At 43.0% G+C, this 26,333-nt stretch overlaps 1 protein-coding gene across 1 annotated transcript in view; it reads left to right on the top strand.

Annotated features, from left to right (window-relative positions):
* The window catches only part of SORCS3 (sortilin related VPS10 domain containing receptor 3), a 321,068-nt gene that overhangs the window by 255,322 nt on the left and 39,413 nt on the right, over window positions 1-26,333 (top strand). Inside the window, exons 13-15 of the mRNA XM_026117524.2 lie at window positions 100-191; window positions 5,791-5,898; window positions 25,140-25,257. Coding sequence (XP_025973309.2) covers window positions 100-191; window positions 5,791-5,898; window positions 25,140-25,257 — 318 coding nt within the window. The remainder of the gene's footprint in view (window positions 1-99; window positions 192-5,790; window positions 5,899-25,139; window positions 25,258-26,333) is intronic.

A 26,333-nucleotide genomic window follows, 5' to 3' on the forward strand; every position in this document is an offset into this window, starting at 1 on the left:
GCAGAGGGAAGGAAAGCATGGAACCTTTTGCTAGTTATCTTCCAAGTCTTCCCTTTCCAAAGGTGTGGAGCACTCATGCAGTACCTGCTTGGTTTGCAGATCTTCGAGGAGGAATACAATGTGTGGTTTCTGGACTGGGGAGGGGCACTTGTGGCCATGAAACACACATCAATGCCCATTCAGCACTTGTGGTAAGGAGACTTGTTATTTTGAGAAGCTTTCTGATGTGGTAAGTTGGCAGTGGTGATAACATCTCTTGCATCTCCTGCTCAGCACCTTCTTGTTTCTACAAAATGAGCAAATGAGATAATTTTTATCTGTCTTCTACCAGCTTTTTGGTTTTGTAGATTAATATAATGATTATTGTACATATTAATATATTATAACTGTATAATAAAACATAATTGTGTCACTATTTATAATTATAATTGATACATAATTATAATTAATATATTACAATTGTATATATTGATTATATAAATATAATGGCTGTATACATACTCACACAGCTTTATGAATTACTCTTTGCCCTAATAATGTACTAGGAGACTTCAGGCAGGGTTTCTTTCTGCTAACAGATACATATATACTTAGTAAGAAGCAATCATTTGTACTCCAGGTATTTCTGTTAGGATGTGTCCTCTTACATTTGCTTTTTCATTTGCACAATTTAGTATTAAACCAGTAAGAGAGAGAAAGAGAGAGAGAGAGGTCAAGGCAGCAGGTGTCGATAAGAACAGTAGAAATACTTGCTAATACCACTATTTCCTCTAGGATTTCACTGTCTGTTTCCACACACAGTAGTGTTAACTGAATAAGGTTGGGGGGTGGAAGAGGGCAAGGTGATTTCCCAGTTGAAGATACTGTTTTCATTACATGCGTGTTAGAACAATCTAAGCACTAAAGATATGGCTCAAACTTATCCTCCTCTTTCCTCTTAGTCTATAGCTCTCTCACTTCTGCCCCAGCTGAACACTGGAGAGAGGCATTCTGAAATTCAGCACTAACCTTGCTGTTTACAGAAAATGTATGTATTAGCATCACCTTCAGTCTCTGGTCTTGAGTGAAAAAGGGGCATGGCTAATGGACTGGCCTACCCAGTTTTTAATGCTGTTCAGAAGTGAATTAAATAGAAATAGCCTTCAGAGCCAGGTTTTGTATTCCTGTCTGCACAAGTGAATCATCTCCCATCTTGATGGTGCTAAGCACATGTCTATCTCATGCACTTCATGCAGAAGGAAATGTGGCCTTCAGTCAAATAGAAAAAGGAAAGCAATGGTGTTTGGCAGCAGTGATGAGGTCTTAAGGTCTCTTCTACCTGAGTCATTATTGTACATACTCGTTCAGTTAAATTACAGTCATTCAGAAGCTGGAGACCTCATTACTGAGGCTAAGTCTTTATCCATCACAACCTCATGTTCCAGAGATGTACCTTAAGATCACAAATGGTTACTTTTTCAATATGAAACATTTCTGAACTTTGTACTCCTGACCTGACAAATAACACTCTGGAATGTCCCCAACATATGTAGCTACTAAAGTTTGAATCTGTTGCATTCAAGCACGCATTTTTACCACCTGAGCTGAAGAAATGACTTCTTTAACTTTACCATAAGAGGAGATTTTTATCCACAGGATGTGCTTGGCTCATATTCTTAAGGCTATATACTTTTTCTAGGATCTTCTTAGGACAAGGGGTAGGATGGTCCAATGGACAAAGTGTTTTCCAAGAAATGCAGTTTTGCTACTGCCTCCATGTGGATTCACAAGCAGGCCGTTACATGTAAAATAGGGGTGATCTTTGCATTCCTTTCAAATGTTCAGGAAACAGATGATTTGTTAGTATCATAAGCAAACTTGTTGCAATCATAATGTAATGTATGAATGTGCATATTGAGTCAGATTCAGAGGTCAGTGTAGGCCAGCAGTCTCCATGCCCCATAATGATGCTTCCTCTGGAATACAACTCTTCTCTGCTCAGGATCTTTCTGTCTGTGGTTAGAGTGTGTTATCATGTGACTAGAAACATTTGCCTCTGCTAGGTAACTCGGTAGTCATGGGTGAAGTGCCCTCAGGAAGGAGGACAGCAAGAAGACCATATCCAAGTCCTTAAAACAAACCAAATATAAACTAAGGGAGGAGAGGTGTCTATTAGCCAAGTGCAGAAGCCACCACCAGCAGTAGATGCTTCAGGCTGTTGCCAGCTGAGCTATGGAGGAGTGAAAGAGCCGTCAACCATGTATTAACCATTTAGGAGTATGTCCTTCAATCCAGGTGTAACTGTCCCATTTAATTTAGTCTTTCCCTGTGGAGGCTCCTTTGACCTACAGAGCAAGTTACGTACAAATGCCTGTACTTAGATGTCAGGAGAATTTTGGTAACAGGCTGACTGTCCGTAGGAGCTGAGTACCCAGCTCTCCTTTGTCTGGCTTGGAAAGGTTCCTTTCAGATGTTTTCCCTTTCCACCAAGTCTCATGAAATGGCATGTGCAGTAGTACTATGAATGTCCAGCCCACTGTATTAAATAAGGAGTGATTTAGAACCATTATGAATAATCTCCAACAGGTTTCCTCCAAAATTGTGCCCTTAGGGGCTTTGGAATTCGCTTCACATTGCCTCAGTAGGCACCTGTTCTATGGGCAGGAGCGGAATAGATTAAAGGGTACATGTATATCTGTTAGTTCTCAGGCAGAGACATTGTACAATAAGTTTCATACTGGAGAAAAGAGGGGTGGATAATTGAAAAGCTGAGGGAACTTTAGCTAAACTAATGAAGCATGCTGTTCCCCAGAAATTGAAATGCTGTTTAGATAGATAAGCATGCAGGCAGAACAGCATACTAACGCACAGGTGTATGGGAAGATACATACATTTAAATAAATAGATTTGGGGCAGATAAGCTTTTTGTATGCTGTTCTTCCCCCAGCTTTCTGTCTTTGGTCTGTAGTCAGTGTCCTCTCATGGCAGATGCACACAGGTGAAGGTTTTGCTAGGTGCTACTAGAGGTAGGTATTTAGGGACCAGTGTCTCTATGAGCCTTGTATTTCTATATTAGAGAGTGTGTGTTAATGTAACCCATTGTTTATAATGGATCTTACACTAGCATCTTTGTCCTTAGGTAGCATCTCAGATAGTGTCTCCTGATGCTTCCTATTTGAAGTTGGGAGTCTTTGGCAGAACTGCACATGAGTAGGTAGAAGAAAAGTCTAACTGACCAAGCCCTTCAGTTTCTGGCAGGACCCTCTCAGACAAATCCAACTCCTCAGTGTTAGCATGCTTAATTTGCCCTGTGCTGTAAGAATGGCTATGGCCTCCCCTTTCTTTTCTTATCAGTGAAGTGGAGAACAGAGGGAGGAAAGGTAGAGGAGGAAATTTTCTTTAGAAGTTTGTAATTGTCCTTTCTAGATTTATTGAAGGACCCAAGCAGAGTGACCCTTTCTTAAATATTTTATTGTCCTTCCCAAAATGTCTGTGACGGTCATCATGTCTTGAGGATGAAGTAGGGATTCCCATTGATAATTCTTGAGTGTTCACAGCACAGGGGTGCCAACTTTCACTGAGCAATAAATACATTGTAGGCATGGGCATCCTCTGCTCTTGCTAGCCACAACTTCAGCTTTTCTATTCCTGGTGACTGTGAACTCCAGCTGGGGATCTTGTGAACAAACTATTCTTTCAAACCCTTGGGATATATTTCTGTGTACGCTGAATTAAAGAAACAGAGCATAAGGGAAACCTGGGAAGGATACCATGACCAAATGAGTATCTCTTCTTGAAATACATGAGTTTAAAATGTATAACTGAATTGCCCTCATTAGAAGCAGAGCTCCTAACTGTGATCCTGTCCTTCCATGTGCACATACACAGACACTACCTCCCAAATTCCCCTAGCCTGGAAAATAAGACAAAGTTGTCTTTTATGCTCACTTTAAAACGACAAATGTTTCCCGCTATGCAGAGAAGAAGTTTGTGCCTTATTTGTCCCTTTGGTAATGTCCATCAAGCATAATATGTCAGCTTTCACAGCCCAGGTACCTCCTAGAATTACAGAGAACTCTTAAACAACCCTGCTGGGAGAGGGTCAAATAATTTTAGAGCCAATAAACCTTTGTGCTTCTCTGTTTTTTGTTTGCTGCTAGAACTTGGAGCTGAAAATCTGGGCAGAAATTGTGCTGAAGCAGTTGTGTAAAAAAATCTAGGGGCAGAGAGAAACTTGGTTGCTTTCAGAATTGCGTATAAAGAGCAGTTTTGGGAGTTGGATGCGGACTATCAGGCTAACGGCCTGCAGGTTACCTCTCTTTTCTGATACGGTAGGGGCTGGATGTGCAGACCCTCTGCTGGCTGTTTTCTGCAGTCTCTTGGGCACAGTCTGTTGGGGCACTGCATAGTCCAGTGGCTCCCTGGGCACCAGGAGCCACAGAGGCTCCCCGTGCCGGCAGGGCAGGGCCCCGCAGCCGGGGCGCATCCCGTCGCCCCGTGAGGGAGCAGGGCAGCCCCAGCCCCAGCATTGGGCACCTCTGTGGGGACAGGGACGGGCCAAGGCTGGGTCCTGCAGTCTGTGCACCCGCCACTCTGTGGGTTGGGGTCTGGGTAAGGCACAGTGATGGTGACTGGCATCAGACACAGTCCTGCAATGGCCAGGCAGGCCCATGGTGATGGGGCCGGGCCCAGGCTGAGCCAGATGGTTGGTTCCTGCAGGTCGGGATCAGCGGGTCCGGGGCCTGGCAGGGGCAGGGCCATGGCAGGGCTGGAGACTGGCACTGCAATGGCATCACTGGGGCAGGGACTGACAGCCCCAGGCTAAGCTGAAATGGGCTCCTGGGCCAGGGCCAGGGATGGGGAGGCCCCAGGGGAGGCTCGTCAGGGCCAGCAAAGCCTGTTACTGCCCTCAGGGCCCCAGTGCAGTCTGTCTGCTGGCATGGTCAGTTAGACTTTTCTACCTGCTCATGTGCAGTTCTGTCAAAGATGTAGGGGTTGCTGAGGTATAGGTGAGAGCAGGCTTTGCTAACCCTCCTCTGCTAATCTAAAAACATGTACTAACTCTTAATTCAGTCAGGCCCCTGAGAGATGGGTTGGGACACATGCTCTCTTTTGATAAAAGCAGAAAAGAAGGCACAAGGTAGTTGTGGGTAAGGACAGATAATCAGAAACCACTGAATTACCCTGGCTTATCATTGACACCATGAACACTCTTAGCCGCTAGGAAAGAAAATGCTTTAATTTTAACCAGCATGCAATTTTCTTTACAACTGTGATGGGCAGAGAACACCTGCACTAACCAGTGACAGAGGCTCAGTTTAGCCTTCTGCCTCCACCTTTTTTAAAAATGCAGGCCCCCTCTGAAATGTCAGACAAAGAAATATGAATAGGGCTACAGAGATTGTAGCTAATGCTATTTGGCACTGGCATGGGGTGAAATGTCCCACGGCTGTGACAGCAATTTTTGTGCATTCAGACCAGGGCTGCATATGCCCTGAGCACTTCCTCATGCCAGGTGCTCTTGTAGATTCAGCGGTAGGACTTGGCAATGTCCCTTGATCCCTTGAGGTCTGATATAGCACTGGAACAAGTATATCCATGTGCTTATTGCCATAGTTTATACTCTCTAAGGCTTTGATCTTTCAAAAGTACTCCAAGAACATGAATTAGTGGGCCGGGAGACAGCAAACATCGGTGCCTGTCTATAAATCCAGCTGCTGGAGCTTGCAAACCTTAGCCAATAGTTAACTGCTGCAGTTTCACTAGAGTAAGACTTTTTATGTGTATAAATCTTGTCTGCTTCTATCCTAGGGTGAGTTTTGATGAGGGAAGAACCTGGAGTAAATACAGTTTCACATCAACACCGCTTTTTGTGGATGGATCCCTTGTGGACCCTGGCATAGAGACCCAGATAATAACGTAAGTACAGCAACTCTTAACTTTCTTTAGAAGCTGTGGCAGAAAGGGTGCATGGAGATCCCCAAGCACATGGTGAGCCTCATGGTGTGCAGTACAGCATTGTGGAGCTACATGTGTAGTGTTGCATGAATGCACAGTGCTATTTTTTGGTCTGTGCTGATGGCCACAGACCTGGAAGGAGTGTCCATGCATTCACGTGACAGTGGTGATGGAGCCAAACTCCTCACAGTAGCAGCAAAAGGTATAACAAGGGGTGATGGCCCCAAGCTGTGGCTTAGGAATTTAGACTGGACAGTGGGAAATCTGCTTCCTAGGGGGGGTAGCCCTGATCAGGATACAGAGAAGTTGTGATATCACAGTCCCTGGAAGTTTTCAGACTTTGGCTAGATGAAGCCGCATCTGCCCTGATCTGTAGTTGGCCACAGTCTCATTTGGAGTAAGAGGTTGGACTGGCAATATCCGGTGGTCCCTTCTCACAAACACTTCCGTGAGACTGTGTTCGCTGGAGCTGGTGGCCCAGGGACCGCAGTGCTCTTCAGAATCCAGAGTTGCATATAGTTGCATCTGTCAGCGGTTCTGTGCTTGGTCTAGTTGTGCCACTTCAGTGTCTTTTAAGGTTGCTGGCAGGCTTGAATATCCTCCAACCACGTTACTTGCATCCACACTGTGGGCTGTCCATCCACTTTTAGCTTAAGCTCAAAGTGTGCATATGCAGAGCTGAGCTCACACTAACCTTCCTGGACTAATATTTAGTATGTTACGATTCGCCCATACTGTGGAAAGAAGAGCCTGTGCTGGCACTGAAGGTGCCTGGAGCTTCCTCCCCTCAAAAGTGCTTGCTGGTGAGCTGGGTAAGGCTCACAGAATCACTGGAGAGATCTGGACTCAAAACAGGCCAGGATCTGAGTTTATCGACCAGGAGAGAAAGGGAACATTTAAAGTTCAAACACATCTTCAAAAAGTCATTTGACCTCTTGCACAAAGCAGGTCAGAGCGCTCTGCTCTGGGATTCTGAACAAAGCAGGGACTAGGTGCACTGCCTTAATTGCTTGCAGAGATGTCTTTTTACCTGTACTTTTCTCAGGCAGTGTAGGCAAGCTTTCTGAAAAGGATCAGAAAGTAGGGTGGCTAAGATGCTGTCCTTAGACTGAGGCATGCCTGGGAAGCATTTCTGCTGTGGCATGAAGGAGGGCCCTTGGTTAATCATATCAGATACTGCAGCAACACTCTAGCTCAGGAGTCGGAAATACAGTATAAATTTTACTTTGCAGTGGGTTTGTTTATCCTGCTTTTTGCACCTTACACGGAAAAGTTCTTACAAATTTACGCTGGTTACAAGGGGAAAGAGAATCAGGCCCTGTGTGTTGTCTTCTAGGCCTCAGTCTATTGCCTACTTACATGGCAGGAATAGGTAAGTGGATCTCATGGCTGGTGTCATTGGTGGTGACAGACTGAGTGTAGATTACTACATAGGCTTGTCACCAGTTTCTTAGGAGGCTTGAATCACATAACAGATTTGTGTCTTGGGCATTTCTGCTGGTGATCTGAATTTGTTCCAGCTGGTTTGTGTCATTCATATTGGTATGTCTTTCAAAAATCGTACATACATCAGCCTTACACAAACTGATGTAACGGTGTCGTGAGGTACGTCCTGAACACAAAGTTGAACAGTTTTTTACATGGAGGCTTGGAAGCTCACCTTGGTTCCAAGAAAAAGGCTGGGGAGAAATCCTCCACTGGCAAAGAGTCATTTAAGCTGGCTTCTTTGACATCTATGCCATCAGAGAAGTGTCTTGGTGCTGTAGTCTTGGATAACTTAGTAATCAGGAAGCTATAGCCCACTCCTATAGAGCTCATCTCTCTCTCCTATGCTGAACTGTCCTCAGAAGGCCAGGATAAATAATTGTGGCTGTCCTTTATGGCTATAAAGTATATGAGCTGCACTCTTAAAGATGGTGATTTGGAGTTTGCTTCTCAAACAATGATGGGACAGCACAAGGCATCCTCCATTTTTATTTCACAGGCAATTATTGAGAGGCCTGTGGGAACAGAAGTTGTATCTATTTTGGTATGTGCTAGTTTTTCCTCTTTCTTCCAACACCATGCCATGGCTTCAGTTGCTCATTTTCTTCATAAAAGCGGAGTATGTGTTTGCATAGAGGGGTTTATCTGTGCATCTGCTGTTTTGCAGTCTGCAAATATTGCCTCTACTTTTGTAGAGAAGAGCAAAACACAACAGCATATAATATACCTGTGAGCCTTTTCACAACAGTGCTGTGAGCATTCTGCTGGGGGAATATGTGCACATCCCTGGCTGAAGATTAGAGACAACGTTCTGTTCAGTCTCTGCACATTTTTTTTTCAGATGCAACAGTAATATTTCACTTTCTGTGCTGGTTAATGTGGTATTTTTCTGTGACATTCTTTGTCACAGCACTGGGTATCTGTTGCTTTCCAATCAAACACACACACACACACACACACACACACACACACACACACACACACACACAGAGACACACACACACACACACACAGACACACACACACACACAGACACAGTTCTGAGCTCATATAAATCGGCACATCAACACCTTCATTGAAACCAATGGAGCTAATCAGTTTCAACTAGCTATGGATTTAGCCCATTTACTTGATAAATCAATGTGGTTTCCTTTTTAGGTGAAAGATGCATTTTAAATTTAAGATTATTGTTACTTAGCTCCATAGACTTCTGATGAGGAAAGCAGGAAGTGAGTTATCTTCCTAAGTATTGTGCATCAGCTTTTTTGAGAACTGACTTGTTTTTTGTTTGGAACCTTTGCAGATGTTGTCTTATTATTATTTTTTTTTATTACTGTCATCACTAGTGAGTAATTTTTAAAACTATTCATAAGCATCTATAAAAGCCATAAGAAGAAATTTCACATCATGCTTGCCATAAATGTTTAGAGAAATTCCTGTTCACAAAGTTAAAGGAACTGAACAGGGAAAGAGCTTGTTTGTAGAGCCCATCTCAAAATGGTTTCTATGCAGATCGCTTAGGTATTTTTCACAATGTAGTGATCCATAAGTGCAGAGCAGGATCACGCTGAGCTTGTGGAGGCTTTGACTTAGGAGAGATTAATGCCTTTCTAGTGCTATTGGCCATCCTCTGAGCCAGGATAACATTTGGTGACTGGAGGTATGTGGAATTTGTGTTTGTGGGTAGAAAACCCAATGATTTCAAGAAGCTGATGGGTGCTATGTGTGGGTGTGAGATCAGCATCCTCCAGCTGAGGGTAGGGTCACTGGGAGCTCTGTGGGTAGATGCAGGGCTGAGGCAGAGGGGCCAAGTCTATGCTCATATTTAAGTGCCATCGAACTGAATAGGTGAGTGGCTTTTAAGGAGTTTGTCCCTTGTTGTGGAGAATGTGAGATATTCCTTCTAGTGTTGTTGGTTGACTCCTGGTGGGGAAAATCTCTGCCATTGATTTGCATCAAAGTGATCTGTGTTCAGCTACTTCCGAAAAATAATTTCCTGAGGGGAAAGTGTATTAAATAGTCATTACAACCCAACTATTATTACCATATTGCATTATTAACAATATTATCGTAGTATGATTTTATTAAAGTCACTATATCAGTAGAATGACTATTATTCCCAGCCTTCATTTTGTGGCACATCCTCAGAGTAGGCCTTCTGGAAGTAGCAGCGGTTTTAGTATAGATTTTGATACTGCTTCATGTTATGTGAGCAGCTGCAGTATTTGCCTGTACAGTAGGCTAGGTATGTGTGTCCTGAGACAGTCCTTAATAGCTTAAGGATTTCATATCAGTATGTTAAAATCTCTAGATTTGTATGTGAGTGCATTATATGATTCTGAGTGTCTTGGTCTACTTTGAATTTGGAGCTGCTTTTATTAGGAAATCGGACAAACGGCTTGTAGAGGTCCATTCCAACCTAAATTATTCCATGATTCTCTAATTTTGTATGGCTATAGCAATGTGAGAATGATCTAATTTCTTGAGTGGGCTTCACTAAGGATGCAGTTTTGTGGCACACAAGGTAGTACTGTGAGACAGTGTGAGCTCATCTAACTTGGGGCTGAGGTGATTCCAGTCCTCTTTCCTCCGTTTCTGGCTTATCACCCTCCTCTGCACTTTCTTTTGCTGTTGTTTTGACACTGATCTTGTTTGACAAGGTGGCTGGTTCAGCCCCCTTAGTGTCACAGTGCTTTGGCAGATCTGTGCCAGAGCACGTTCCAGTGTTTTTCAGGGGTGCGAGGAAAGCAGCTGTAGAAGCAAAGGGCCCTTTAGGAAAATAACTCAAATGTGTAAGGATGATAGGTTAGGTATGCTCTTTGGGGAAGCACTGAGTGCCTAGAAAGCACTAGTCTTCTGGAGTACAGCCGTTTTCTAACTTCTGTCCTGCTGCCCTTGCTGGAGAGTAATGCATTTTTTAATGGTACTAGTTTCTTATGGATTGGATCTAGCGATACAAACATTTCTGTGTTTTCAAACGATAGGTGCAGGATGTTACTTGCCTAAGGTGGTCCACCTGAGAAAAGGAATCCAATTATGTTCCCATTCTAGTGGATTATAGTATACAAACAAAGATAGTGTTTTCTCCAGAAAGTTGCTAGTTTATACCATTCAGGTGGGAGAAAAGTTACTTTAGTGGGTCCAGAGAAGAGCTTTATGTTGTTCCAGCGCTGACTCCTAATTATTATCCCTGCCACTTCATCTCCTGTGCTAAGCATCTCTCCAAACTTACATAGAAATAACCTTTCTGTTTCACAGCGCTGCAGCGCTTTGCTGTCATTTCAGTTGTCTCATTATACATGAGTGTGTGCAGGCACTCATATATAGATAGGGATCATTAAGTTTGTCTCTGCTGATAAATACGTATTTATGTAGACACATCCACATGTGTGTGTATAAATATATATGTGTTTATATGTATGTATACTAAATGATCCATATATATCTGTTTATGCATCATTGGGTATTAACATTTTCAGTGAGAGGATTTAATACAAGCTGGTCTGCCAGCATTGCTGTTACTGCTGCCCTGGGCAATGCATATGTGAGAAAACATTTCTGGTTGTAAATGAATAGGTTATGAGCCCTGGCCCTGTTCAACACCTTCTTGTTTGATGACCCCGTGGCTTTACAAGGGGCCAAGTGGGAACGTTTTTCCAGCAGACCCAGAAAATTACTTGCAACCCATCACTGTGTAGCTGAAGAGTCGGGCAGAATGAGTGAGTAATTGAAGATGATGGAGGTGAGATGGAAGCCAGGAGAGGTTTGAGGTGAGAAAGGGAACGTTAAGAGCACAGACCATACTGAAGCAGACCAAAGGTCTCTCTAGCTCAGTTCCCTGCTCCAACAGTGACAAGCAGAGGAGGCTGAAAATATAAAAAGCATATCATGTTGTTTCCCTTGTATACGTTCCTTATCTACAGACATCTGCAAATGTGTGACTTTCTTGGCCTTTGTATGTCTAAGATGTGCATGGATTATTTATTTTTTTGAGTTTTTTTCCTGAATGCTTTTAGACCTTTAGTAGTCACAGCATTATGTGGCAATGAGTTCTATGAGTTAGTTCTTATCCTGAGGTACTGACTGTCTTGTAGAAGACATCAGCAAAGTATGTAGAGGTGCAAAGATAATGTGGACAGATTCTGGATAGCACTCAGCAGAGATCTAGTAGTTTGTGTATGAGAGATGGGCAGCAGGTCCCAGGTCCAGGCTCCCACCGAGTTCAAAATTATGTGGGAGCCAAGAGTCATTTTCCTGTCACTTTCTGATAAAGTGATTATCATCTTGCCTCTTTAAGCAAGGCAGCGTGCGCTGCCTTCTGCTAAAGTTTTGCTGTCACATTTAAAAGCTGATATGGGAAAGAAAATTACAAGCTGACACAATGTCCTTGAAAGGTTCTGCCCTTTTACTTAGGGGTAGGGAGCTGTGGAGTCTGCCATCTCTGTGTGGTTGTCCTGAGGGAAGTGAGATGAAAACAGAGAGGTGATAGAAAGCAGTGCCTTTCCTGGGATGTGGTTAAAGGATATGGTCTTCTCCCTGCTGAACTAGCCTTCACCCTCTGACATCCTCCATAGCTGGCTAGCATAGCTGGTTAGCAGTCCCAGCAGCCAGGAGAAGAAATGAGTGAATGGCAGAGATGGAAATACCAAGAGCTTGTTCCTCCTAGAAGGAACTGAGGCCTTTTTCAACATTAACAAAGAAAAGTCACAGTGTTTCTCTATTCCTGTGGCAAAGCAGAGGCCTTCAGACTCTCCTGCTGTCAGTCTGGTCTCTTTTAGCTGCACTCTACTTGAGAAAGAAAGAAAGAAGCTGTCAGAAAAAATCCAGATTTTCTTCTGCAATTTCTGCTGCTGCTGAGCTGGACAGAGGATTTGATGAAGAGGGGTTCTGAAGGAAAGGGACTTTGCTGGAGATCTGTAGAAAGCTAAACACAGCTCGCAGCCTTCAGTGTTCACAAAACAACAGAAAGTATTGTGTATAGGGGCTGTTGTGATGAAGGACTCCAACCTCTGTCCTTATTTTATCTTCATTGCTTTTGTGAATCACGGCTTGGAAGCTTGTTTTCCAGCCTGTGCATGCTCTCAGGTCTACCAAAAATGTGTATTTTGGAGAGATTGGAAGGGCGGATTTTAAGACCTGTTTTATCCAAGTTGCCTAGTTACCACTCGATACCTAGAAAGGGCTGGAAGGTTTAATTTGTTCTCCTCGTTGTGTTTTTATCTTGCATTTTGGGTTTCCTGTCTTCTTTATGATTACTGCAATATCTGTTTGTGGTACAACTGGTTTTATTATTGGCTATGGATTTTATTGCAAGACTGTGATGTGTCCTTGTGAGTTCATTGCACTGTCCTTGCTTATGGGGCTGTGCAAACTGCAGTGCGTAAACTTACATAAGAACTCTACAGGATAGGATCCATGAAATTAAAATGACTCTGTAAAAATAATGACTGCACACAGAAAGAAGAGTAAAATTTAGAACTTAATATGAGAACAAAAATTACCAATATAATTATTAAGTGAGGAGACTAAAATGATTGAGAGGATATTGGCATTTGCCATAGTGAGCTGCACCCCTCGATCATTTGATCTTATTTCAAATCCTTTCTGGAAGTAATGAATAGCTTTGCAAGAAAGTGATTGCTTTGCTAATGCTGTCAATTGACTTTACCATGGACAAGAAATGTGTGTTATAAGAATTTCTGTTTTATCCTAGTGGATGATCAGTTTATACCCTGAAGAAAGACAATTGATTACCCATATAATTATCTTTTTTTGCAAGACTTACAAATGTTATTAACAGTCACAGATTAATCAGTGTCTCCTCCTTCTCCCATCTCTCTCCCCCCCCCCCCCCCGAAGAGTACTCTATTTGTTAGCCTTTGGATTGCTGCATGAATTCACCTAAACAGCCCGCAAAGGCACAATATTGATTGTGCTGTTGATACTTGCCATGCCAGCTGAGGTCTTTCTGTGGCACCTGAATAGGCTAATCAGGTGATGAGAACATCTCCTTAGAGTAAGTGTTCCCAGCCAGCATTGCTTGATTATTGGGCCTTGGGAAAAGGAAGGACATGCATGACATGAGATCAATTTCTAGCAGTTGCAACATGTACTCAGAAGATTCCTGGCAGAAGCCATAACACACGGTTAAGGCATTGGGCTCTGGGACAGGTACTGTATATCTCTGGCTTTCTGTAGCAGATATTATTCCCATTGAGGTCAAGTGCTATTTATTGACAGTAGAGCAAATATTATGCTAAGAAGATCAACATTGTTAGTTGTATTGTGTGGCTAGAGAAACTGAGGCAGAACAAAGGACTTGCCTGTGGTCAGTCACTCAGCAGGCTGTGGGGAAAACTTGGCATTAAGTCAGGTCTTCAGAGTCCCAAATGAATGCCCTAGCCTGCAGGCTTTTCCCATTCCTTAGGGGGAAGAAGATCCCAGCAGAAGTAGAAGGGAGGCCAAATTGTGTCTGCAATGCACAGACAAGGTGTGTGGAGAGGTAGGCACATGCAGGGAGGAAGACTAGAGAAAGGCCTGCTGTCTGGAGTGTCCTCTGGGCTCCCTTGTTTCCAAGTGAATGAAAAAAGCCCTAACAGAAGGAGCTAGAATGGGCAGCTGCCTGAAGCATGATTTCTTTTCCCTGACTAGCCGGACGAGGGTTGCTGGATGACAATACAATCCAGACATCCTCATCTAGGGTCTAATGTGCTCTGTTTTTCGTGCTGTTGAGCATGGACAGGTGGACCATGGCTTCTGTGCTGTCCTGCTGCTAGCAGTTGTGTTGGGCTTCACTAATTACTTAGGCCTGGGTTGCACAGCTGGGGTCAGTGTGCTGTACACACACTCAGAATCACAGAATACTTGGGGTCAGAAGGGACCCCTGCAGATCATTTGGTCCAACCCCCCTGCTCAAGCAAGGTCAGCAAGGGCTGGTTGTCCAGGACTGTGTCCAGTCAGGTTTTGAGTATCTCCAAGGATGGAGACTCCCCGATCTCTCTGCGCGACCTGTCCCAACTCCTCAGAGTCTTTCAGCTTTCTGTTAGAGCAGGTTATGAAATATTCTGCTTGTCCTGATTTCATCAGGGCATCTCAGCCACCTCGGGGACTGAGAAACTGCATGGCCTCCACACCTCTTCTGCTCCATCTGGCCCTAATCCTGCACAGGGCAGAGAGCACCATGGCTCACCAGCTTCTCTGGGAGCTGTGAAGGCTCAGTGCTGCTTTGTAAGGTTGTCTGCAGAGTTCACTCACACTAACAGATATTTCATCATCTGGCTGCAGTGAGTGGTGGAGATCAGCTCTAAAGAGCAGTGATACTATAGTTTGCTGCATCTCACATGGCTCAAGTAGGGCTATAAGCCTCTATCCCCAAGGAGAGCCTGTCCTCATATGTTCATTGTACATGGTTTCCTTGTTTCATGATTCCTGTGACCCAAACATGTGAAATCACTATAAATGATCAGCCACCTCCTCGCACTGTCTCCCAGCCAGACTCAGATCTCATCCCCTCTTTGGAACCTTCCTCTCTCCTGCTTTCTAATCCCCTGTGCCAGGCTTGTCGCCCTGATTCACCACTGCTGCCTGTTGCATGTGTTTGGGGCTTGTGTTTTCTCAGCAACAGCTCCTGCATTTGGGTTGGGCATCTCTGGCTGGAAATCTCTGCAGGGGATGAAGGACTGAAATGACTGAACATGTTGTGTTATCCAGCTTCCTGCAAGGAGCAACACCTGCCTCTGTTGGGACCAGACACCTGTTAGTGAGGAAAAAACTCAGATTGCTGATACCTGCCAGTATCTTTTCTAAAGGAGGGAGGCAGCATCTTTAGGTTTCAAAGCTGTCAGAAGCTGTTTGTCTTTCATGAGCACTTCAGGGAAGAGAGAGAACACTTCTGAAAAACAGCATTAAAAATTAACGTGCTTTCCCATCCCCCTTCCCAGGTGTCTCACACTGCCTTTCATGTTGCTGGGATATCTTTTGAAGCAATTGTCATGTAAAGTGGTTTGGGAACATTGGCAATAAATTTTTAAGAGACCAGATTTCAAAAGGTTCTGTTTGTCATTCAGTAAACTCTTATTTTGATAGCACTTTGTATTAAAAAAAAAAAAGTCCCCCCACTGTCTTGTGCAGTATTCATGCAGCTAATGGAGAAATCGAGCCCAAGCAGTAGGTCCGCTTCATAATTATACGTTCTGCAGATTACTTGCTAATTGCACTTGGCATTACTTGCTAACTAAGAGATCATGTTGTACCATGTCATTTACACCAGTTTTCCTCTCATGCTGGCACTTTAAAGGAAGTGCCCATTGAGTGATGAATGATCCCAGGACTGTTTTCCAAAGTTGAGAGAAAAGGGTCTGCCATGATTGCAGGATTTTTATTGCTGGATTTTGATTTTTCTCTCTATTCACAGAAACTCTTCTTTTCCCCATCTTCTCTCTCCCTCCAGACCTGGAATATGGCAGTGGGACAGCTTTCCATGAACAGTTCAGTATGGATTGTTAGTCAGTGGATCTGGCCAACACTTTAATTTCTCTTTTGTAGGAAATCTCCATGTCGTGACATTTAGTTTCATTTGGATGTGGAAACAAACCATTTTCATCGAATTTCATCTGCATAAGAAATTCTGTGAAATTTTTGTTTGACCCTTCCCCTTGGGAAGCAGAAGACAGACATAAATTTTCTTGAGCAAATTTGTTCCCAAATTTGTCATCATGGGAGCTGCTATCTGCCATTGACATATTCTTGGTAGTTTCACTGTTGTTATTTTTTTTCTTCCTCTGAATACCAGCAGTAGATTGGGGAATTTTCCTTATAACTGGGATGGTCTATAGGAGTTATGCTAATTTGCACTAGCTGAAAATCGAGATCCAAATGGATGGTATATTTTATCTGGAAGAAAATGAACCTTTGCTTTTTAGAAAAAGTTTGCCATTTCTCTTACTCTTTTCCCATCCACAGACAGAAGTACAGCAGCCCTCAATCATCACCCGGTTGCCCTGAAGCTGCTCTCCCTAGTTTATAGGTCAGCCAGTAACTGAATTAAAAGCTCCAAAGTGGCTCTTAACGACCATATTTTTTGTTTAGAAAAAAAAATAGAAAGTGTTATTTTGTTGGCAGTTGTCTGCCTCTCCAGTGTCATCTTTCATCTTTTATGTTTCCTTCATTTCCAGCCTCTTGCTCCCTGCATCATCTTGCCAGTCATGAGACAGTATAACTCTGGCTCCTCTTCTGTGCTCCCTAATTGCTGATCTGTGTCTCTTTCAATTAGGTTCTGCTTCCTTGTCTCACTCTCTTTCCATCCAATTTCTATATAACAGTGACCTCCTTTAACACTAATTCCATCTAAACCCTAATAAAAAAAAATCAGGAGGTTACACAGCCCATTTGGTTTTCTCTAAAGTCTTGATTTATGTTTAATTTGTGGGGAATGGCTCATCTCTCACTCCCCATTCATAAAAACAAACCCCACTGGCACAATCTGCAGTTGTTCCATTGCTGCTTGTGTGCGTTAAGCCCTAACAGCCCAGCCTGCACGTAGGAGCTAGTCTTGCTTTAGTGCTGCTTTCTTAGACACAGATGGCTGCAGAGCCCTCTTTTGGGGGGCAAAATTGTCAGCATTTTCTTTCATTGGTTCAAAGGGCATAAATATACCTCCATTGCTTTACTGACATTCATGTATCAAAACTATCTGTAAAAGTGTGCACTGCAGCCAGGATCTGTAGCATAGACCCACTGTTATCCCAGTAATGTAGGGCCAGGGTAATCTGACTAACAGGGAAAAAAATCCAAACCAAACCTAGGTGATAAATATGGAAGAAAAAGAACCTTGCACAGGGACACAGCCAATTCTTAGCTAGATTTAATATATTTGGCTGGATCTTGGCTCTTTCATCTAGGCCACCCCGTATCTCTGCTCTGTGTTCTCCAGCACACTGGGTTAGAAGAGGGTAGCAGCTGGTTTGTCCTGGCTGCAGGTATTCATGCCACGCTGTGCTGATGCCAAGCTGATCAGTTCTGGAGCATGGAGTGTTGAGGTGGGAAATACAGTAACCAACTGCAATAACTAGCTCAGATCTGGCCGGGCATCTTAGCTCTGTCTTGGTGCTGCTTGTGTAAGTGCCAGAGTAGGTCTTGTAGAAGTGCTTGGTTCTCAAGTGTGCTGTCATCAAGAGCCGTGGGAATGGCCATGCAGCACTTAGAAATGCGTCAGCTTTACCTGGCAACCCCTCGGGTCCACAGCAGTGCATCATGCCCAGAAGTTAAATGGCTTTAACGGTCATGGAAGCAGGCCAACCAGATATGAATAACTGTGGTCCCTGACTCCTACGCTGATGGGTCCAAGCTGATGCTGCAGGAACCTGCTGTAGGTGTCTCTGTGGCTCAGTCCATCTGCTACCTGCCCAAGCTGCTTGTGGAGAAGTCTCCAATCTGTGCTATGCCACTACATTGTGGGTAGCACTGACCAAGCCTCCCCTCTTCCCCTGCTCATGAAACCACACTGGTGATACTTGCCGGGAAGGAAGGTAATCTGTGATGCCTAGTTAGCTCTCAAAAATTTAGCAGTAACAACATATGCTTTTGTTTGCTGGACAGTAAAGAGAGGACAAGCACCTTCAGGTGTAGCGAATTCACCACTCAGTGCTCCTGGAGCTGTGATTACCCAGATATGGGTTCCCCCTGCTTCTGGCTAAAAAGTGAGAACTTGATCCCCTCCAGAGGACTGGAAAGTCTACATCTAGCTTGTGATTCATAGCACTTCTTGAGTCGTCCTGTTAAATAACAGTGTTCCTGTCACTACCTGTTAGAGCAGGGATGTAAATGAGGAGGGATTTTAACCAAAATCAGAGGGCAGCTTTGCATCACTTTCTCCTATTCAGTATTCTCACTACAAAACCATAGATTCAGGTCAGCTGAAACATGTACTGGTTTGGGTGATTTTATTGTTTTCTTTTGATTGCTAAGACACTTCCTCCGCATGCGTCTTTTCTTTTACGATAAATGAAAAAAGTTTGGTTTCAGTATTTTCTAAATGAAACAGTCTATTTAAGATGACACTGCAATTATCTTTTCCTTCAGTATTATTAATTAAAGTGTGTATTTGGCTATCTTTCTATGTAATTTTCTGTTGATCCATCCATCTCTGTCCTTGTGCAGTTTATCTCTAAAGGCGCTATCTGTGAAGTGTGGTTACATTACACTGTTTCCTTTCATTTTATTCTTAGATATTCAAAATGCTTAAATCACAAGCTTTCTGTTCTGTAGGGCCTAATACTGGTAAAGACTGACTTCAGAGGCCCACATGCTACTTTGTTAGAAGCAAAATGAGATGTCTTTTGATTTCATTCACCTTGATGATGTCCAGTGAAGGAAAAATGCTGACAATTCAGAAAGGAAGGCAGATTTGATGTTTTGTGTAGTCCAGGCCAGTGAAGGTGACCTTAGCAACTGCTTCCTCTCTTTGTATCTTCAGTCTTCTGGCTCACTGATGGGCACAGCTGAGAACACAAGTCCTTACGAGGGACTCTGACCTTAACTCTCATTACACACAAAGGACTATTGAAGGCTGACTGTTGAAGATAAAAGTCCTCCATCTGTGTCCAGGCCAGCCCAACCAAATACAGACAGCTGCAATGAACGCTTGCTCCATATAATGTCCAGCCAGTTTACTTCAAAAATGATAGAAGAGGACCTGATTTAGGCATGAGGAGACATTTCTATTTCCATGCCTGGGCAGCTGATCTGAAACTGCCAGCAGAGATGGATCCAGACAGATACAATTCATGCCCTTCCTGTGACCAATACAAGAGCTATTACATGAGAAAATCCTCTTCTCATACCTAGGCAGGGACAGGGATTCAATCTATGGCCTAGAGGCAGATGGGTTGTTTTCTTGTCACCCTCAAATCATCCCAGGTTTTCTGTTGACCTGCCAGGAATGAGCAGTATTATATGATATAAACGCACAACTTTATTAACAATACAAGGAATGATAAGGCAAAAGCAATGCAATTCATCAAGAGAATACTGTATAAAAGTAAAAAGCCTTTTAAATGGTTTCTCTACAAGGTTATCCAGTCAGTGTATACCACATTTGTAAGTCATTGTGTATGTAAAAAAATTAATGAAAGATTTAATTATAGCAGCATTACCAATGACCTTTTCCAGAATGACTCCATCATGAATCTGTAGGCATTTCAGGATTGTTTTCCAGGTTCCTAGTAATTTTGCTACAAATTAATGACATCCAGCCCTGGCAATAAAGGCCTTGCCTTGTTTCTTTAAAGAAGGGTTTGGGAAGCATTTTGTGATTTCCTAGCAATGGCTTCACTGTGAGTTGTGCGTAGAGCCAGTTGAGAAGATGCTTTCCTATTAGCAGAGTTTTAACTGCTTACTCTGAGGGACAGAATAAAATCTATCCTGTCTAAAGGCAGTAAATTACCATTCTGTGGATTAGATTGGAGAACCTCTGTTAAATGGAGCTTAGTTAGGAAACTGACTCTGTCCAAATGCCATGTGGGCTCTTATATTCATTGCTTCTCAAGGCCTCCCAGATCAGACTGCTTAGATGAAAAAAATCAAAACAGGGCTTTTCCTTTTGTCTTCCCAGAGTAGGTTCTTGGAAACCTAGCTCTCTTCTATTGTCTTCTTCCATTGCAATAAGCAATTAAGAGTTTTCAGTTAGACCATGGTAGACAAGGTTATTGAGGCAAAACTCATAGTACATAGTGTCCTCTTTTTCCTATATTGTCTTGATAGTTTAACTATATTTAGAAAAAAATTGCTCCCTAATTTAGTGAGCAAACTAAGTAAATGAGAAACAAAGACACACGGAAGTCTGATAAGATAAATGAGATGGTATCTTCAAAGCAATGCGAGGACTCACCAGTTGGAGAGGGAAAGACGAGCTTCCACCAACTCTTTTCACATCTCTCTCTTTGGGGCTTGCTTTTTGTTTCCAGAAGAGACAGGCTCAAAAAGAAGAACAAATCAGTTCAGACAGCTGAGGTAATAAGTATCCAAGGCCCTTTTATCCTTATCCAGCAAGGAGAGGTAATCTCCTACATGCTGTCTTCTGTCTTGCCTTTTACATGCAGCTCTTCCTAGGTCAAGCACGCTGGATACAGGAATTCAAACTTGCCTACTGGAGCACTTAATGCTGAGCACTTACTGACAGATGAGCACCAGCAGTTTAAGATGTTGCAGCTCTGCTGTCTGCTCAGCCCTCTCTGTTGGGCATGGCTGCCCCAAAGCAGAGGTGGTGGAGGGGGATGTGTGCACACACCTCAGCCACTTTGGAAAAATATCCAGTGATACAGTTTACAAAACTGATGAAAGTAGGGCTCAGCTGCAATATCTAAGTTTGCCCAGTCAGGGCAGGGTTTGTTGCTTATGACACCTTGTCTAGCCTATTTTTAATTCTACAAATGACAAGAGTTTTTATGACTTCCCACGGAAACTTATTTGAGAGTCCAGCAGAGCTCCACGGATAACGTAAAATTCCTTTCTATTTGTTACACTTGCTTACTCTCATAGAAGTTTCAAACCTGCCAGAGTTATCCTGAAATATAATGTGACCTTCATCATGTTGGTTGGTCTCTCCATCCAAAAAATGCCATAGGCATCTGGTTTGCATTTATTTTTGGCGAGCAATGCTCGTAGGGTTCAGTTGCTTGCTAGCTGCTCTGCCAGTGAGTAGCTCTTATCTCTGAAGGCGGCATCATAATGGTTGATCAGGCTTAAGAAGCTTTTTATTAGCAGGGGGGAAAAAAAGCTACCACTTTAGGAATCAGGTGACCCAGAACCATCTCTGCGGCACGGAGGAAAACATCCCTCTCTGTTCACACTCCTCTAATTACATTTAGTGTAGTATTGTTTCCATCTAAATTATAGCAATTATATACAAAGATCTTCTTTGAAATCATTTAATTAAAGAGTAGCTAATGCTCTGTGCTTTTGGAATGCTAATATATTGCCTTCTACTTAGGAAACCTTGTTTTTTCCCATTAATTATCTTTATCATAGAAGAATTTCAATGGCAGAAGGTTTGTTTTTTTTTTCTTAGCTTTTTTTACATAGTTTTAAAAAGCAAGCAGTTATGGTGAGTTTTGTGGTCTGCAAAGCACAAAGAAGCTTTTTGCTGTCTTGCTGGGCAGTCAGCTGATGTTCAGTCTGAGGAAAAACATCTTCCTTGAGATGAATTCTATGTTTGTGCATTGGCTGCCTGTTGGGTTTTGCCTGCCATGTTATCTTCTTGGTTCAGGCAAGTTTATGTGTTTGATTATGTTCGCCCTTCCTCCTACTGTTTTCTGTGTAATAAACACCCAGGTCAAATCCAGAGCGGATATAAATTTGCTGGACTAAGTGATTTCTGCCTACTATTCAGTGACCACTGAGTCACTGCTTTGCAGGAATGATATTTCAGTCATGCATCAAATCCAGGACAAACAAGGTTTGTGGGAGAGCTGCCCAGTCATGCAATAATACCATCATCAAATATGCACCCTGTAGGAGCATGTGCTGAAAGCAGCTGTGGAATAAGAGGTGTTGGGAAGTACTGGAGTAGAGCCTCCTACCTGAGTAGAGTTTGGAAGCTTTCTGCATCCCTTCTCTATGCTGTTTCCCATTCCTCCCTTAACTGAATTCCTGTCTCCTCCTTTCTCCCAATAAGTGACTGGCTCCCATATTGCCATGGTCTCCGTGGGTGACTTTGGCACTCCTGCTTAGATAACCCCACGCCCAGGTTTGCAGAGTATGGTTGGCTTGACCCTGGTGACAGGAACAGGCTCTCTCTGTCCCATGATCATCCTACCTTCTCCCATCTTCACAGATTAGTGCATGGTACCCTCTGGTTTGTGGTTTTCTGGGATAGTTGCCCTGTCTGTGTATTTACTGGTTATTCCACTGGGGAAAGGTGCTGCTAAAACTGGGTGCGAGATGAGAGATACTGCCAATGAGTATGAGAAGACTGGTCATGTTGCCTTTAGGGTACGCAGAAGTGGTTTTATACTATCTAGAGTCCTGTCCTATTGGGCTAAATCTGTCCCAGCTAATAAGCCAGTGCAGCACATTTTGAATTCGTTCAGAAAGTTTCAGAAATGACAAAGTGTAGAAGCAGCTCCTGCTGCTTTGTTCTTATATGCGTATAGCTGAGCCAGGCCCTGGAATTAGACGTCTAAAAGCAAAAGGGGATGTGATGAGATCAGTCTGGGCTTCTCCCTTTGTGCTGAGTACTGGTCTAAAAGACCTCACTAGACACGTATCAGATGCACTACTGCAGATTTTGGTCCAGGATGTGCCGTCTGCATTGAGGAACAGGATTTGTATTTTCTTTTACAGCTTTGCCTGAAGTAGTATTGTTTCCTATCACTGGTGTCCCATGGCTAGGATTATACTAAAAATAGTCTCTAAACCAGACCCAGCAACCATCTACCCAGTAAGTCCATGCCTACACACAAATGCTTCCTACTCATTTCTACCCCATCTACAAAATTGTCACAGCTTCTTCTTTTATTACATCCTCTGCCTTCTGGCCAGGTCCTTGGAGTTTGCCTACATGATGCAGAACTCAAAAGAAAGGTGTCCACACCAAACCCACAACTCATGCCTCACAAATCTCTTCCAACCCCCCTTCTCTCCTTAATACCCATGAGCTGAGACAAGCGTAAAAGAGAGGGGCTTGGGATGGGCTGGATGGGCTCTGTTTCATGAAGTGCAGCACAGTGCAGATGAATTTTGGTGCAGGCTACAGTCTACGGGGAGAGTAGTTTGGGCAGGGAGGAGAGAGCAAAGCCAGCAGCCCTGAGTGATTACAGTGTAAATTAAGATGAACTGGAGTAAGGAATGGCAGCTCACTGAGGGCACAGCAGGATCTGGATTGCAGTCAATGCTTGGGAGCTCAATAGGAGTTTTCTCCTTTGTTTCCCTTGCTTTCATAGGGAAATTTGTAAATCATCTGTCTCTTTTCCTCTTTCTCTTTTTAATCTGGAATAATTAAAACAACAAAAAAATTGTTCTCTTAAGCAAAAATTTATGTTAGTGAAAGATTTGGTAATGGGAAACAATGCTTTTTTTCTGTCCTCTAAATCTTCCAGTAAGGGTGATATAGTAATATCTCCTGCTGCATGGCTGTCAGAAGATTTGGGCTTCATTCATACAAAATTCTTAAAATCTGGAACTTGTATTATAGATAAGTTTTTAGGTTCCTTTATATATTCATTTGAGATGACCAAGAAGTTGATTTGTTTCAATGACAAATCAGGTCCATCATTGTGGGGTTTTCTGTTGTTTACTTGGGTTGAGGTGTTCCCCCTGTCGATAAGAAGCTGTAGTTTTGTTCATGGCTTTCAAAGTCTGTTCACCTGTGTCTCTGCCGTAATCTCCTCCTATTACACACCTCTTTGGAAATCCAGCTGCAGTTGATTAAAAAGCTATTCCTTAACTGAGAAAATCACGGCTGGCCAAGGGAAAAGAAAACTGTGACATGATCGAAAACTGAGCACCCCGCAGCACTCGTGGAATGTTTCTGGATAGATGGAGCCTTTGTCTGGATACCTGATGTTATTTATTAAATGCATACTTTTGCTGTGATTTAGCTTTCTTTGCAAAGGTGTGAGCTTTCAACATGTAGATTCTCTTAGTATTTGCAGCGATGATACCTTGGTGATGTGTACCACCAATGCTCTTGTTGCTTGGTCCCTCTCTTTCAGACACTAAAGGAAGCATGTAGCTTTCCCTGCAGCTAGAAGGAGGGCCATATAGTTGGGATGGGATTCAGAGAGACCTGTGTTCAATAACCAGCTCTGCTGCAGACATTTTGGTCTGAGCTTGGGCAGAAGCCCAAGTTGCTATTCGATTTTCAGTATTATTTTTGATGATCCCAGTTGTAACAGAGCTTCTGTTACAACAGATTTGTGCTTCAGTTTCAAATTACATTCTGAGTCTCTCTCATCCTGTTTTTCAACCAGCTCCAACCTCTCCTGTATATTGTCTTGCTCAGTATGGATCTCATGTTGTGCTGGAGTTGCTTAGGAAAATACGGCATTTTCATCCTGAAAATCAACTTCTTATTTAGCTAAGTGAACAATGGACTCTTACCAGCGATTGCTGCTGCTAAGTGACCTACTCAAAAGAATTAAGAAAAGTTTATAAGATTGTTTATTATCCCACTCCTACTCATCCCTGTCTACTTTCACCAATTAGAAGGATGGCTGCCGTCTTTGCAGGCTGCTTACTACCCATATCCCAAATATAGTAAGTCAGGTGCTTCCTTTACAATTCATTAGGTAGAAAGTTTGTGCAACTAGAAAGTTCAGCACTAAAAAAACTGAGCCAGCTAAGCTCATTTTGAGACAACCAAACCCATCCGTGGCTTTATTCATTTGAATAGCTCCCTTGGCATTAGCCATTTCACTTTCTAGAGTGGTTGTTTATTGTCCTGAGTGATACCTAGCTTCCCCTATTAGCCTCAGGGCCCATTGTGCTAGGTGCTGGAGGCATGGACAACACAGGCTGTGCAGAAGGTCAGGAAAGGGCTAGACAATCCTAGGATGTAACAGGAAATGGGAAACAAAATGTCACGACTGAGTAACATTTTCCTGCATCAAGCTCTAAGACTGTGTGTTGGTTTCTGCAGTTGAAATTCATGAGAAGTGATTTGCCTAATGGAAACATATGCCTGGATGCCTTTGTTTCTTTCTTTTCCTTTCAATGCTTAGAGTTTTTGGCCACTTCAGTCTCCGTTCGGAATGGCAGCTGGTCAAGGTGGACTACAAGTCTGTCTTCAGCCGGAGGTGTAACAAAGATGACTACCAAACCTGGCACCTGCATAATCAGGTACTCCCACCATGTAGGGAGGGGAGGGAGGCCTCCTTCTCCCATAGTCTGTGTTGCCAGGTTGGAGCATACTTGTTGGCTTTTGGGCTTTTTGCATCCATCAAGTCACCATTCTGACCTGTTGATGCTGTATTTCCCCTAAAGCATATGTGTGAAAAAGCACAGGGTCAGTCTTCTGCCCAGGCAAATTAGGGAGATTGTTAACTTCTCTTTGCATGAAAGTATTCCATTGCCCCAACTGGATCTTTTCACCCTCAGTGCTCAGGGTGACGTAAAGCCTCATCTTGTGATTGAATTGTAGGAGACACTGAACTCTTTGCAGCTCTGTCAGTGACTCAGGAAGATAATTTTCTTTCACTCTGCCTCTATTTCCCCTCCTCAAAAAAACAAAATAAAAATGTTTATACATCCTGCAGGTATCTGTAAAACTCAGGAGAGCCTTTGAATAAAAGACAGGAAAGAAGACTAAAATATTACATTTTGTTCAAGAATGCTTTCCTTTTCATAGACCCAGTTTATTTTCATGCTGGATACATTTAGGTCCTGAAGCCACTGGGACTGAGGGAGCTTGGTACCCTTGCAGATTGCTTATGGGTTACAGGCCACTGGTATGATGTCCCACTCCCAGCAGGGGCATTGAACTGGAGCCAGAACTATTGGCACTGTGGCTTTACTGAATGAAATCTGTGAATTAGAAGTGAGCATTAATTTGGCAAGGATGTATCAGATGACTGAAGTCATAAAAGAGAATAAATAAAAATAATTTAAATGAAAGAAAAGAGAGGATGTGAAAAAACAGGCAGCCATCTTGGGAATCAGTAGTAATGGGAAGCAGAGGTATTTCAGTTAGACATTGTCTTTTTTTTCTTACCTTTATGCCAACAAGTTATTTCCACCTCAGAGAAAATTCTGTTTATAGCAATTTGTCTAAATGTCAAATGATTCTTTTGGATTAGCTGCTCCCAGTAGTGCTCTTGGAAACCTTTGTGTGCAAAAAGCCCAGCATAAAGCACCGTCAGAATTATTTGAGGGCTACAACAAAGCCAGGTGTACTGGAGAAAGAAAAGGAGAGCCAG

The sequence above is a fragment of the Dromaius novaehollandiae genome, chromosome 6, assembly GCF_036370855.1.
Source record: "Dromaius novaehollandiae isolate bDroNov1 chromosome 6, bDroNov1.hap1, whole genome shotgun sequence".
Classification (NCBI taxonomy): domain Eukaryota; kingdom Metazoa; phylum Chordata; class Aves; order Casuariiformes; family Dromaiidae; genus Dromaius; species Dromaius novaehollandiae.